Genomic DNA, 14,393 nt, shown 5'->3' with positions numbered 1-14,393 from the left:
GTAAATTCGGAAAAAAACCTCCCATTCTTTAAGAATGGTGTCCGTCCTGGTTAATTGCCACAAAATAAAAATCTGATGAAGAGAGGCACTTCTTCACCTGTCTGGTAAGAAGCAGGGATGCTAGGTTTGGCTCGCCGGTTGTTGTGTTGCATAGGTGTACTGAAACAGTACCTCGGGTTAAAAGCGAAACGACAGCCCATCACTATCAGTCTTGATTCAGTCAACCTCCCAGCTATAGGCTTCTCACCTCAAAGAGCAGACTCGGCCTCACACAGCAGCTGGTCGGGCCCCTGCTCTTTGGGATCAGTCCCATGCTGCCCCGGGGCTCTGGGCTGCTCTCTGATGAACAGAACCACAAGAGGGGCAAAGACCACACAAAGACTGAGGATCCGCTGTGAAGCAATGTAAAATATGGGAGGCAAATACCACCAGGTTGTGGGAAAATATCTTATGGCTTGCATAATGTGATACGGGCTGTATATCAGAATCAATATGAGCAGGGAGAGAGTCAGTGTCCCCACAGCGCCCCTCCTGTCAGCCTCCGGTACTGCAGGGGCTCTGGCCAGGGCGATTCGGGTGCCCACGCAGAGGTACACGAGCAGGAACAAAGGCAGCAGGTAAAAGACCAGCTTGTACACAACGAAAAAAGCTAGGGTGCCCCAGAATACCTTTAACAGATACAGGGAAAGAATTGCACCAACCCACCAGCCCAGACAGATGCCTACGGCGCATTTAAAAGCAGCGATGCAGGCACGACCTGCAGGCTGAGCAATAACCAGGTAGCTCTCCAGGGTGATGCACACTAGGAACCCGACGGATGACAGACTGCTAGCACACAGGAGATACCAATTCTTCGTCTTTACATAATACATATAGGGGAAACCGTTCAAGTGGCGATAGATCTCAGTAGGCATGGCGGCCACCTGCAGGAAGTCTGCCAGGAGCAGGTTGAGCACGTAGACCGAGAGCCGGGTGCCAGCCCGGTACCTGCGGTACAGGCGGTGCAGGGCCCAGCAGTTGGCAGGCAGGCCCATGCAGAAGACGACGATGTAGATCATGGCCGGGAGGATCTGAGCCATCTGGTAACACTGCTCAGGCAAGGTCGGAGCGGCGGACGACACGGGCGACTGCGTGTGTTTCGTGTAGAAGGCAGCGGACGACAGGGGCGACTGCGTGTGGTTCATGTAGGAGGAGCTGCTGTTCACCTCTCTGGCGGCAGTAGTGGGAAGTAGGGTGTCGGTTTCCGGGATGGCGTAGAGATCCATGGCTGGCGGTGGGGGGGGGGGGGGGAGAGAAATGCCGGGGATTAACCTAAAAAATGAGATCACAAGATCGTGAGCGCGGGGCACAGAGCTCAGAGCAAAGGGAAGACTAACATGGATCAACGCTACTGTAGCGCTCTCGGGTTCAGGTGAGTATGAGCCCTCGCCGCTGCCACCTCAGGTCGGCCCCCCACCTCTGGGGGCTCAAACCCAGGCCTCTGGCGTCATTCAACAGGGACACAGCCAGTTGATCTAAAGGGAGATCTCCCCCCAGCCCGACGGCTGAGGTCCCTGCTATTCACAGGGAAGGGCGGTGATGTCACCGCGCTGGTAAGCCGGCTCTCACAACCAATGGTGGCCGTATGCGTTACAATACGATCCATCGCTTGCAGTGGTTCTCTGCTGCAGAAATCTGATCCGCACACTGTCTGGATAAGAGAAGACCCCACTCTTTTGCTCCCTCACGTTTTGTGCGCCGAGTGACACCTGAATTACCCAGCTCACTCCTGAAGAGCAGGACTACACTCATGCCAGAAACCCCTAAGATAACTTGAACCTTTCCAGTGCCTTTAAAAACGAACAGGAGGACCTTCTCCTCCCACCTGTTCCGCGCCGGAGGGAATCAGTGGACGTGGAGACCAGCTGCCCTCCGGGCCACCAGGGGGCGCTGTGGAAGCAGGGCGATGGTTGTGCTTCACCGGCCGTGCCCCAGTATGCGCGCTCGCGGATTTTGAGCTCTTCGTATGTGCTTTCGCTGCTCTGGTCTGCAAGGGCGTAAGTTAGTTGTCCCGTTTGGATATTTGTGTTTCGCAATGCGCCGTGCCCTGCGAGAAGCGGTTGCCATGGGGGAAAAAAATATTCACCTGCTCGTAAAATGAAGCTTTTTTTTCTTTTTACACTCATAATATTGAATTATGTCAAAATGAAATGTCGTTAGGCTATTTCAGGTTCACGCTGTGTGTATTCTATATACAAAGTGTTGACGCAAAGCTTTAATTTTGTCCCCCTGTTTTGACTGATGAATGCTCGTTTACTGTACCTGCAGTGTGTTTTGTACACGGAAAGACTGATAGTACAAAGCATTGAGGTTCTGCCAGGTTGCCCTTATATATCTTATTCCGCCCTCTTTCAATACATCCTTTTCAACGGGAATGAACGTGTTATGTTACCTGTAATGTCACTTTTTATTTTCTCCAGGGCCAGATGAAATATTTAACAGCAACGAGCTCTGACTCAACAGCGGTATTGCCAAGTTTTCCAGTGCGGTCTTGGAGGAAGGGCTTAGTGCCGGATTTGGGGAGGCGGCCGTAATGTCCTGCCCGAATACTTCACATTTCCTGGCCCGCCGCAGCGAAGAGGTTTGACACACGGAGTCGCAAGAAAACGTCTTGTTACTTTCCGCTTCCCCGCTAATTAGCTTCAACAGCGAATCCCTTTCACTTAATTTCTCCTGGGTAAAGTACACACATCTTAGACACCCTCTTACACCGCATGGGGTGGTCGAGAATACAGTTAACATAAAAAAAATCTGCAGACATTTACAATACAGACACATCATAAAATATTCACATATAAACATATGGAGCATTACTGGGAGACAGGCTCACTGTTCCTCAGGCTGGGACAGGAGATCACATACTGGGCTGCCAGTTCAACTGAGTTCCCTCCACCCTCTCCCAGTAGGGTTGGGGGTTGTTGTGATTCTGGCAGGTGTGGGAATTCTGGGGGATTAGAGTTGTAAATCTGGGGCAGACTGTTTCTCTAATCTCAGAATATTTGTCACGGTGCAGTAGGAAGCGCACTTTCTTTCTCTCGCTCACCCCTCTCGGAGACCAGCAGGCGCTTGTTAATTAATTATAATAATAATAATAAACAACTTTATTTTATATAGCGCCTTTAAGGGTGGCTTCTCAAAGCGCTTTACAGGATGACAACAACAATAAATAAGAAGAATACACAAGATAAAGTTAGAAATCAGTGTTGCCGAGAAGAAAAAGGAAAAAAAAGACATAAATATGTACTGTAGATAAAAAATGAAAAACTGGTGAGAGGAGCGGCAGCCAAACGTTCCCTCTCGACCGGAACACGAAAAAAAATAATAAACTTACTCCGCGAGTGAAAAAATTAATAAACCGGCCCTGCTGCCCTGTCCATTTTTTAAAATATATGTTTTCACTCGCGGAGTGAGTTTATCAAGGTCAGGGGAAAGGTAGGACCACTACAGTATTTTCCGGCCGCGTGAGAGCCCTTATTACTGACCGCAATGTGTGCTTTCCGCTGTCAGAAACGTGCTTTTGAACGGACGCCGTATTTTTTTCCTCAACGGCGCTAATTGGTTTATGTAGAAGCGCAAAGCGGCAGCAAGAACAAGAATATTGCGCGATCATCGCGGGTTGTGCATGAAATGTATCGCGAAATTAAGCGACGGTTGAAGGGAAAATGCCACGTCTGGTACAGTAAATCATCATAGTGCTTCCTTCAGTAGTCTCTCTTGTTTGACGGTACGCCCGGGTGTCCTTAGGCTTATAATGATTCTGTTCAAACGAACTAAAAAAGTTCATGGTGCACCCCAGTGCAAAATCCCTTGTTGAACCCTCACGAACCCTAAAGTGAGCGGTAAAATTAAATTTAGGTAGCTTCTCGGTACTATCTTTGCGCAATTTAATGTACGTTATCCATACACACAAATTATAACTATTTACATGAACTACCTATTAATTATCCGTCTCATAATCACATGGTACTACCACGTAATTACATGATGTGTATAAAATATGTTGGGCTTTTTTCTTGTGTTTCAACAGGCTGTGGAATAAACACAGGCTCGGGAATAACATGTAATTATGGCGGGCTTTACTGTAACCCTCTATATGATGTGATGCCGTGTATTTGTTTCGACTCATTGTTGGTTGCTGTTTCTTTTTAAGAGAGAGAGAGAGAAAAACCACGCTCTTGATAGAATCGTGGCAGAGGAAGGAAGATAATGAGCCATTTTCGGGGTTTTTTTTCTGTCAGGAACACCTGTCCGATCGAACTTGATAAATTTGTTTACGTCGAACATCGAACCCAGCAAAACCGACCACTATCGCTGAAAGATCATTAGAAAAGATAGCAGTGTTAAAAAAAGCAGGATGTAACGGCTCACGAAATTAGCTCTGGGCCTCCCATTAATATATTTAGTTATTTAATTTAGTCAGTAATTTGGCCAGTTACCATAGAAACTTTCTCCATAGAGAATGCGTTGTTGATCTCTTCTCTGCAAACAGGTGCAAAAGCTTGGCCCCGTGCCGTCTGTTCCCTGACAGGCTGCTGTCATGGCTAGATGATAAAGGCAGGTGGTGATGCAGAGCGCAGGGTGGTACAGTATAAAGCTCTCAAAGCTCAAGCTTCTCTGGCATGCTGGCACAGTGATTGGCATCGCCACTTCGCTGCGCGGACACCCTGGGCTCCTGTTTGCCCGTCCGCCTGAGGTTCCTCCTGGGAACCGGTTCCCTCTCACAGTCCCCAGACAGGCTGGTGGGTTCATTTGGCTTCGAGGAAAATTAGCCCCTGCTGGGAGTGTGTTTGTGTCTGTCGGTGCCCGGTGGAGAACAGGTGTCCCATCCAGAGGGCGGAGTGCTGGCTCTGTGGCTCAGGATCTGCCAGCCCTTAACACCAGCTGCTCCAGGGGCTCCGTATAAATGGCTGACCCTGCGCTCTGACCCCCAGCTTCTCTCTCCCTGCCTGTGTGTCTCATGGAGAGCAAGCTGTGGTATGCGAAAAGACAAATCCCTAATACAAGAGATTGTATATGGCCAATAAAGTCATCTTGTCTTATCTGATCTTAGAGTGCACCCCGCCTTGTGCACCACATTGCTTGCCAGGACAGGCCCTGGCGCCCTCGCGACCCTACATGGGATTAAAAGAGTTTAGAAAACGGATGGGTGGACGTTAAAGCTCCTGCAGCCCCAAGCATCCTGCAAGGGCAGATCCCGAAAATCACACTTCCGCACCCAAGACTAAAGGAGAGCGTCCCGCAAGGGGGGACAGGCGAGGAGGAAGCATCCATCAAGTATGGAGGAAGGACCTCATCCCCAAGACTGAATGACTACAGGATGAATCTATCCGAACCCAAACCCCAGCCCCAGGAAACCCAGATCCAGACTCGAACCCAGGGCCCCAATATTGCGAGGCAGCAATGCTAAAAACTATGCTACCGCAAAGCCAACCTATGACTATGTGATATATATCTCTCACAGTATCTAGATAGATCATGGAAGGTTCCAATGGCACAGTAAAGAAAGGTTAGCAGGTTTTGAGACGCGACCTTAAGAACAGAGCATAGGCAGAGCAAGCTTCTTAGTTTTGGTCCAGTCTCAGCTCAGCTGGCGCCGGTTAGCCAGACGAACCCGAGTGGTTTCCTCACCTGCTGCGTCACAGAGCTCCAGGTGTGTCCCTTCAGTTCTCGTTCTCCGGAGGTCCTCTCCGCCGCTTCCCCGCGAGGAGTTTACGCGTCCGAGACGAGTCGCAGAAGCAGGCCCGCCGGACGACAGGCTGTCACGTCTGCAGGCGATATCCCGCACACAACACGGAGGATCGGCCAGAGCTGGGGGAGCAGCGGGGGAGGGGGTGAAATCCAAGCCCTCTCTCGATCTGGAATGACCGTGGATTGAAGACGAGTGGAGGAGCTGGGGTGAGCCAGCCTCGGAGCTGGGGTGATTCAGGCAGAGTGACGATGGCGACGAGCAAGAGCCCGTGCTCGCCGGGGAGCTTCCTGTGGGCCAGGAAGTGATGACGATAGAGGCGTTTTGGCTCCAGCTGCCTACAAGCCACATCTGAGCTGCACTGCGGATGTCTGGAGGGGCTTTCCGTTCAAGAAAGATAGCCATTGAGCTCGAAACACACCACAACAGCGGAAGACACACGTTAGATTTACAACAGGGGGATGTCAGAGGTCAGCGCGGGGGCCATTTCTAAACTCTTTAGATGGAAAGTTGTTGACTCGAGGAAACAAGCCACCGAGTCGTCGCTGAAGGTTATGGTGTGAGGTGATGAAAGGGTTAAGAGAGAGAGGAGGCACAGCAGTGCAGCGATCAGCATTGTGGCCTTCTAGGGCCCTGGATTCAAATTCCAGACCTGGGGTGCTGTGTGTGGAGTTTGTACGTTCTCCAGTGTTTGCATGGGTTTCCAGTTTCCTCCTATACTTTAAAAAACATGCAGGTCGGTAAATTGGCTTCTGGGAAAACCCTGGCTCCTCTGAATCCCTGTGCTGGGTAAAAGAGGAGGGATGGACCCGGAGCCATCATCCTGTCCAAACCCAGGCTCGTCTGAAGCACCACCTCTCTGACAAGGCTTAAAGCAGTGATCAATAAGCTGGAGATCACACTGACTTGTGACCAATGGGCTGAGCAAGTGCTGCCTGTGTGAGCTTTAATGCATGTAGGATGGGTGTGAGTGACGTGGTTGGACACAGTACATTCATGTTCACAGTACACACTGTGATCTACACACTCACACGCACAGTCCACTCATGATCAGCTGGGCTACATCCTTTAGATCAAATGCGAAATACTGTTCTACCACATCAAGTTGGATATCTTTAAATAAACAGGAAGAAGACAGAAGAAATGGTTCCTGTTCCTGTTGCAGAAGGTTTATTCGAAAGGGGAACAAAACATATTTCAGCACAATTTTGTATCATTGAAACAGAAGTTAGAGGCAGCATAGAACAGAAATGGGCAGTCTTGATCATGTCCGATGTTTAAACTCTTAGTTCCCTGGTGATAAAGGGTTCATGACTCCAGGCTTTGTAGTGGTTTCACAATCTGTGCTTAAATGTGCGACTTGACTACCTATGTGCCCATGTGGCTAACCAAAGGTGCTGGCAGAAGGCTGCTCTAATGTCACTTTTGTGATGTCATAGTGATGCTGCTGTGATGTCACTGTTGTGATTCCACAGTGATAGCCGGGCATTGCAGTGGCACTGTGGCTAAGGATCTGCACCCGTGGCTGGAAGGTTGCCGGTTTGTATCCCGTGGCCGGCAGAGGAATCCTACTCCGTTGGGCACCTGAGCAAGGCCCTTAACCCCAGCTGCTTCAGGGGCGCCATATGAATGGCTGACCCTGCGCTCTGACCCCAAGCTTCTCTCTCCATGCCTGTGTGAGCAAGTTGGGGTACGCTAACAAACAAATTCCTAATGCATGAAATTGTACATGGCTAATAAAGTGATCTTATCTGATCTTATTGTGAGTCCCAGCTCTGAGTAAGTTTAAACCATTAACCTACAGAAATTATTTTCTTGAACATGTAGATCTTTACACCTGATCACTCAAAACAGTCACTTCATTCAAGGATACAGTGACCTATAAAACACCTGTGAGCCTGGCGAGAAGCATTCCAATCACAGGATTAATTAAATAATTAGAGCAACTGTGAGCTTAGAGCAGCTTTGAGCTGCGAGGAACATTAGGACCCCTGGGAATCTGCCTGCTTTAGAGGCTCCTGTTAATTAGCCTGGATCTTACAAGAAACCAGCCTGCTCATCCACTGAATTGGTCCAGCGAAGCTGTGACAGTCAGGGTAAAGATGAAAACCAGGAAAGGGGAGCTGTCCATTCCAGTTGTGGATGAGATCTGTGCAAGCCCAGGTCTGGTTGGACCCTTGGCAGATTTTAAATCAAACAGCGACGTTGTATGGACAAACTGATCAGGTAGTCTTATGTTCAATAAGATGTTAAGCGCTGTGCCCTGAGAATGTACCTATTTATGTAGTTATGTCGTTTTGATGTCACCCCAATGGAAGAAGAAAAGACGGCTAAGATCTACACACATTTACGTTCAATTCAATTCATTTGTATATAGCACATTTCACAACAAGGTTGCCCCAAGGCACTTAACATGTTTACATGTTCCACATAGCTGTGGTTTTCTGCTTTGACTCCCTCCACTGTGGGACCTGCTTATCTGATTGCGGTGTGTCACATACGCTGGATAAGATCTCAGAAACTTCCCGCTCCAGCTCTGAGCCTCTCTGACGATCACCATCACAGTGTTGGAGCTAATATTATACTGGGAGGTGGCAAGCACACAGCAGTCCAGAAATCCAGCAGGAAAAGGCTTAGATAGCTACTGTAGGCGATATGGACATGGTCAAAAATTTTCAAACAGAGGAATGGGTAACGTTTAATTCCATGCTGAAAGGAAAGGAAAAGAGACACCATTTTTCGGCATTTTTCTTCTTAAAGGCTGAGCCAATGTTGTGTCTCTCTTCTTTTCCTTTCAGCAAGGCATAAACCTTTATCCGTTCCGCCGCAGCCTGCGCACGCTAACACAGCTACCTCCCTGAACTTATTCGAAAAATAAAAAAAAGGTTTTGTTTTTGTGAAGAAGAACCTTTGAACGATAGGTACATTCTCAGGGTACACATTCTTTAAGTGTTGATTTTCAGTCTCAAAGTGAAATCAAACTGGGTCCTGGAGGGGAGGGTGCCTACAGATTTTAGTCCTTTCTTTAGGTTCACTTCCAACCTGCAGCCACTTTAACTTCTGGAGATCACAGCTGGTTCATTCCAGCCGGACGATGGCTCCTCCCAGAGAAGGGATGGACCGTTCTGGTCATGTGTGTCCAATTCCAAGGCTTGCAGGGTTTTGACATAGGCCAGGGCTGTGTCAAGGAGCCTAAACACTTCCATGAATGACTTCTCTATAAATCATACGGCAGATACGCTGCATACCAGCTCCAAAACCGAGAGCCAAGCCCTTCACTCCTTCGCTCCCATCTTCCCCCTGGCCTGGAGAATCTGATGTCTTCTCTAAGTATCAGATACAGAGCGAAGCTGGGAGCCTCTGCCTCCTAGTTTTTAGATCTGTCAAACTGTCCCCCCCAGTTAAACACGTGACAGAGGATGGCGGATCGTACCCCACAGCTTTCTGGGGAACGTGGTTCAGACGAGAACCGCCATCTGCTCTTGTCTGGGCATCTGCTGTATCCTGTCACCTTTAGACTTCATGAATACTGGAAGACAAGGTATGGACAGTGTCTCTGTCTCCTTCTCTTCCCTTCCCGGGTCTCCACCAGTGTTGGATCAGACGGGACAGCCCCTGACAGCAGGAGACAGTGTCCAGGCTCTCTCTGACATCGGTCCTGAGGAGGAAGTACAGGATGGGGTCCAGGAGGGGGTGCAGGCAGCGGATATTTAAGAGCACACCTTGACAATCCGTCACCCCCTGGGGCACGTCCACCTTGGCTAAGTTGTAAATGACGGTGATGACATACAAAACGAAATGAGGGGCGAAGATGCCAATGAAAATGAAGAGGACGAGGGCCAGAGTGCGCAGGATCCTCTTCTTTTCCTCAGGAGGTAGCGTGCTCAGTGTGACCAGGGCTCTCCTGGTGGAAACGCAGAAGATGAGGAGAAGGACCAACGGTACTGGGAACAGGATGGCCAAGTAAACTAGCAGGAACGCCGGAGATGCCTCAAGATCAAGATCTTCCAGGCAGTCTTTGATGGAGGTGAGGAGGACAGCAGCACCCCACATGGCCAGGGAAATCCGGCTGGCGAAGCTGAGGCTGTTGTGGTTGTGGTGCCACACCGGGCGGGCGATGACCAGGTATCTCTCCAGACTGATGCACAGCATGAACCCGATGCTGGCCAGCAGACCCACCTCAAACACGGCCACGTTGACCTGGTTCACCACCGTCCAGCTGCACACGCGCTGATCCGTGAAGCTGGCGAGGTAGATGGGCACGGTGGCGATCTGAAGGAGGTTGGCGGCAAGGAGGTTGATGACGTAGAGGGGGGACACGCAGTCGGCCTTCACGAGGCGGCACAGGCCGTGGATGGCCAGGCAGTTTGCAGGAAATCCAACGAATATGATTATGTAGTGTGACACAACTGTGAACACATCAAGAGGCCGCAGGGGAAAGAGGTCACTGCAGTTTCTTGTGTCTGCCATGACGTATTTGTCGACTGGGCCTTCAGGGGTTTTTGTCAACAGGGGACTGAGCTGTGTCTCCTGTCCTTCTCAATGGGGACTGAGCTGTGTGTCCTGTCCTTCTCAATGGGGATCAAGCTGTGTGTCCTGTCCTTCTCAATGGGGACTGAGGTGTGTGTCCTGTCCTTGTCAGTGGGGATCTTTTCCTGGTGACCAGCAACCCAGAGCTTCTTCTGCTCCTGGGTTCTCCAGGTGAGTCCACAAGGCATCTCTCTCCCTGCCCTTCTCAGAGCCTCAGGGGTGTGGAGGAGCTGTACTGCAGGGGGGGACAGTATATCACCTGAGAGGACAGACTGGGGGTGTTGACACCTTGCTTTGAGACTTCACTCACAGCTGAAGGCTCTCCTAAAAAATAAACATAATTTTTTTGCATGTTAAAAGATCATGCAAAAACATGTGAAAGGGCAAATAGCTCTGATACAATAGGATTTTATAGATAATTTTATCTCCTTTCTACACATCCTAAACTATACAGTTTGCCTGCTCTGTGAGGTTGAATGATCTTGATTTTCCTGAGGACTGACTGACTCTTCCACCAAAGACTCCTGAAGACATTTTATAACAAGGCTAAGAAAATATTACAGCAAAATGAGCAAATATTTCATAAGATGCAAGATTTGAAAAAAATGTTCCCTATGTCAAGCTTTTGACTGGCCCACTCTCTATCTGATCATCCCTGAAAGTTATGTGAGCTTAATAAAATTATTGTTTTCTAAACAAACAACACACAATCCCCTGCTCCTTTATTGTGTGTTACAGGTGAACTCGATACAACTATTTCTCTGGTTTAAAGTATTCAACCAATCACTAGCCAGTCCATGAAGGATAAAGATCTCATCTGATTTTTTTTATCTGTCCGGTTTAGAATAACTGTCTTGGCCAGCCCTATCAAAGAAACTGTCACGCTCATAAACCCCTCCTCTTAAGGACACTCCAGGCCTTCCTTGTTTTTTACTCATCTCCCGCACCTGCTCCCTGTTCCAGCCCCCTTTTCAGTTCCCATTAAAAGCCAGACGCTCACTCTGTTCTGGGTTCTGCATTGGTTTCCTTGCAAGTCCGGGATCTGGAGCTTCTGGTCTCGTTCCCCCCTTGTTCTCCCTGACCCTCCACCTGATCCCGTGGAGTCAAAAGGTTTTTAATTCTGTTTGTCTTCATCCCAGATGGACCGTCCTGGCTTTGGACATTTGCCTCGCATTGGATTTCCCTTTGGACTCACTTCAGATTGTTTGGCCCGGACTCACCCCCCAGAAGCACCATGGACATGCCCCTTATTTTGAGTCCTGAACCCCGTATGCTTTTTTCCCCCGTTCTTTCCTCACTGTTCCCCGGATTGTGTTGTCTGCATAGGGTCCGGAAAGAACGCTTTGTTACAGAAACCAGCTACGCCCGGGTGGGTCAGAGCTCCCAGTCCTCGGTTTCCACCGGACCGACTGCATTGACACGGGGCGCTCAGCTCCGCACAGTGTCATCTGGACCCAGAGTGGCAGGATCTCTCTCAGACATCTGCCACCAGTTGATGAGCAATCAGCCAGGTATTTAATCCTCTCTCGCCCCTGGTCCGGAGCTCGGTTATTGAGATACTCTCTCTGCAACAGGTTTACAGTTTTCTCCTCGAAACCAGCTTTCCTTGGGTGTTCAATCCAGCATGGGATTTTTCGTTTCCTCCGATCCTGCCAGAGGATTTGTGAAATACGAACAAGTCCAGTGGGAGTCCTAAAGGGAAAAAACAGGGGGCAATCCAAAGTCCAGGTAGCCGGGAGATCAAATTGAGATGAAGACAGGGAAAAGGGATCCAGGAACATGGAAAATAAGGCTGTAATGGAGCAAGGCACTCTGAGCCCCGAACTCAGATGGTCAGGATGCCTGGGGAAAATGCCTGTGCCCTCGGGCTGCTCCTGAGACCGATGGACAAGCGGGCCTTCAGACGTCTTCCAATACTGAGCCCAGAACTTAGGAGACACGTAACTTATGTAGTGACGGGTTAAACAGGAGACCGGTGCACGTAATAATGGAACTAATAATAAAAGGTCGGAGCGCCCTCTAGAGGAGGGATGACGACCGTGACACCAGCTTTGCAACACCAAGCCGCGGCATAACAATCCTGGACCCAAGATCGCTGTTGGGTTTTTCGGGGGCTCATTATTTACTAAATACAATAACAACAAAATCAAACTCTAGCCCTGGGTTTGCCACCAACTCCTTTCTTAAGAAGAGTCGGTAGACAATAAACTTTTTCTAGGATTGCAGAGGGATGAAACCCATGAGTGTCTGAATTCCCCACATCCCTCAAAACCTATGAACCCTCCTTGATCCCCTCTGTTAGTGATGTGGCTGGTTACAGCCACATGGGCGGCAATGTACCCAAGTGCAAAGAACCGGAGGGGGACGGAAATGGCCGAACAGATCAGACCGGTCGGGGCTCAAGCGCTCTAGGATGATTGGAGAATAACAGATGGCTGGCGGGAGGGGCTTAATCAGCCCTGGCCAGTCAGTAATGAGACAGAGAAAAAGCAAAGAAGCCAGCTGTTTGCATCCCAGGCAACAACAGAAAAAAAACAGCCGGCATGGCAAAGCCCCAACTCATAGGCAGAGCCCGCCTCCGCCCATCACTCAGGGAGCCTCGACTTCAAGGCAAAACCTATTGCGAAGATGCCGAAGAATATGAAGAGAGGGTGAGGGCCAGGGTGGGCAGGATCCTCTTCTTTTCCTCGGGAGGTTGCAAGTGTGGCCACAGCTCTCTTGGTGGCAATGTGGAAGATGAGGAGAAGAACCAGGGACACCGGGAACAGGATGGCGAAGTAAACCAGCAGCAGGAGCAGCCTCGAACCTGAGACCTTCTAGACAGGCTTTGATGGAGGCAAGGAGGAGAGAAATGCCCCCACACAGCCTTGGAAATCCCCCGGCCGTAGCCTCGGCTTCCAGGCATGAACCTATTGCTGAGCTCCCCGATAAAGGGGGACGCACAACTTTGGTGGACAGCCCTGTAAATAGACTGGGGTGCAGGCAGGCGGACAAGCAGACTGACGCGGACGAAAGATAAAAGGGAAAAAAATGAAGAACTGGCTGACGGAGCAAGAATTGACCCAGCCGGTTAGCTAGGGAAAAGAATTAGTGAGGCCCGACGATCTGAAGAGAAAACAGGGCACTGCATCACTGGAGAACAGAGCCATCCTCCATTCAAACAGCCCAACTCAGCCCTGCCTACCAGAATCACCAAGCTCCATCTTCGGAGTGAGACCTACAGCCAAGCTGCCCAGAAAAGGGGGGACTACGCGGGTTTGGGGCAGCCCTCTTGAGTATCTTGAGGGGATGCAGGCCGGCCAAATGGCAAACCGACGAGCTAGACTGAGAGATGCCACCAGGGATCACAGCTGTGCTCCCCCTTGAAGGCTTCATTAAGATGAAGAGTCACAGTGGAAACCGGGGAGGCGGGAAAAGCCCACTCGGTGGTCCAGTCGTAGGGCCCAGGAGCTGTGGGGCCCAGAAACACATCCTTAAGGATGTGTTTGGACTGTCAACTCGGTCTCCCAAGTTCTACACTCCGAAGGAAGCAGCCGGGAGCGGATGAGACTGGATACTCGGGCGCCCCGTTGGACCAACCGGGGGAGACGTCTTGCCGCAAGCACCTCTAGTCTCTCCAGAGCCCAGGGTCAGCATAGCCGCAAGCGGAGCTCCCAGTCGGAGCCTGAAAGCTCAGGAAGCCTCAGGGGAACCAGCGCTAAAGGGGTGTAACAGAGCATATTCCTGACACTGGGATCCTGAGGAAGGAAAAGGGCTCCACTGGGAGTTGAAAGGAGTGACCCGGACAGCCCGAGGAAGGAGAATTAAGAAAAGGACAAAATCCCCAACAGCTGGAGAACAGTTACCCTGGAGGGAAGCCAGAGAAGAGGGCAGTCGGAGAGAGGGCCCACACGAAGAGAGCCCTGAGGTCCGGCACGACCAGTCCTGGGAAGTGGGTCGGAACCGCAGGGGTAGAGCAGGCCAGCAGGAGAGCGGAGAGAGTGCTGCTGCCATCAGTCATCTTTGCTGACAGGAGTTATATTTTTTCCTCAGTGAAATAAACAAACCCACAAGCATTCACAAATGAGCCAAAACAACATCTCCTTTGTCCAAGGAGGAGTGAAGACTTGAAACTGTAGCACAGGAGGAGTGAAGACTT

The 14,393-nt window shown here is 50.1% G+C and overlaps 2 protein-coding genes across 2 annotated transcripts; both read right to left on the bottom strand.

The window, feature by feature from the left end:
* Positions 1-248: 248 nt before the first annotated feature.
* On the bottom strand, positions 249-1,265 carry LOC148833567 (cysteinyl leukotriene receptor 2-like). Its single transcript, XM_088915374.1, has one exon. It carries the CDS (start codon positions 1,263-1,265, stop codon positions 249-251), a length of 1,017 nt encoding a protein of 338 aa, XP_088771500.1.
* Positions 1,266-9,238: 7,973 nt separating this feature from the next.
* On the bottom strand, positions 9,239-10,195 carry LOC148833566 (G protein-coupled receptor 68-like). Its single transcript, XM_088915167.1, has one exon. It carries the CDS (start codon positions 10,193-10,195, stop codon positions 9,239-9,241), a length of 957 nt encoding a protein of 318 aa, XP_088771293.1.
* Between the last annotated feature and the right edge of the window lie 4,198 nt (positions 10,196-14,393).

The sequence above is a fragment of the Atractosteus spatula genome, chromosome 5 (genome assembly GCF_055471065.1).
Source record: "Atractosteus spatula isolate fAtrSpa1 chromosome 5, fAtrSpa1.hap1, whole genome shotgun sequence".
Classification (NCBI taxonomy): Eukaryota; Metazoa; Chordata; class Actinopteri; order Semionotiformes; family Lepisosteidae; genus Atractosteus; species Atractosteus spatula.
Note: the sequence above shows the minus strand (reverse complement) of the source record. Positions and strands in the feature narration are given on the sequence as shown.

What these genes read in the sequence shown, in the direction of transcription:
- LOC148833567 (XM_088915374.1), bottom strand. Translation starts at nt 1,265, where the DNA reads ATGGATCTCTACGCCATCCCGGAAACCGACACCCTACTTCCCACTACT.
- LOC148833566 (XM_088915167.1), bottom strand. Translation starts at nt 10,195, where the DNA reads ATGGCAGACACAAGAAACTGCAGTGACCTCTTTCCCCTGCGGCCTCTT.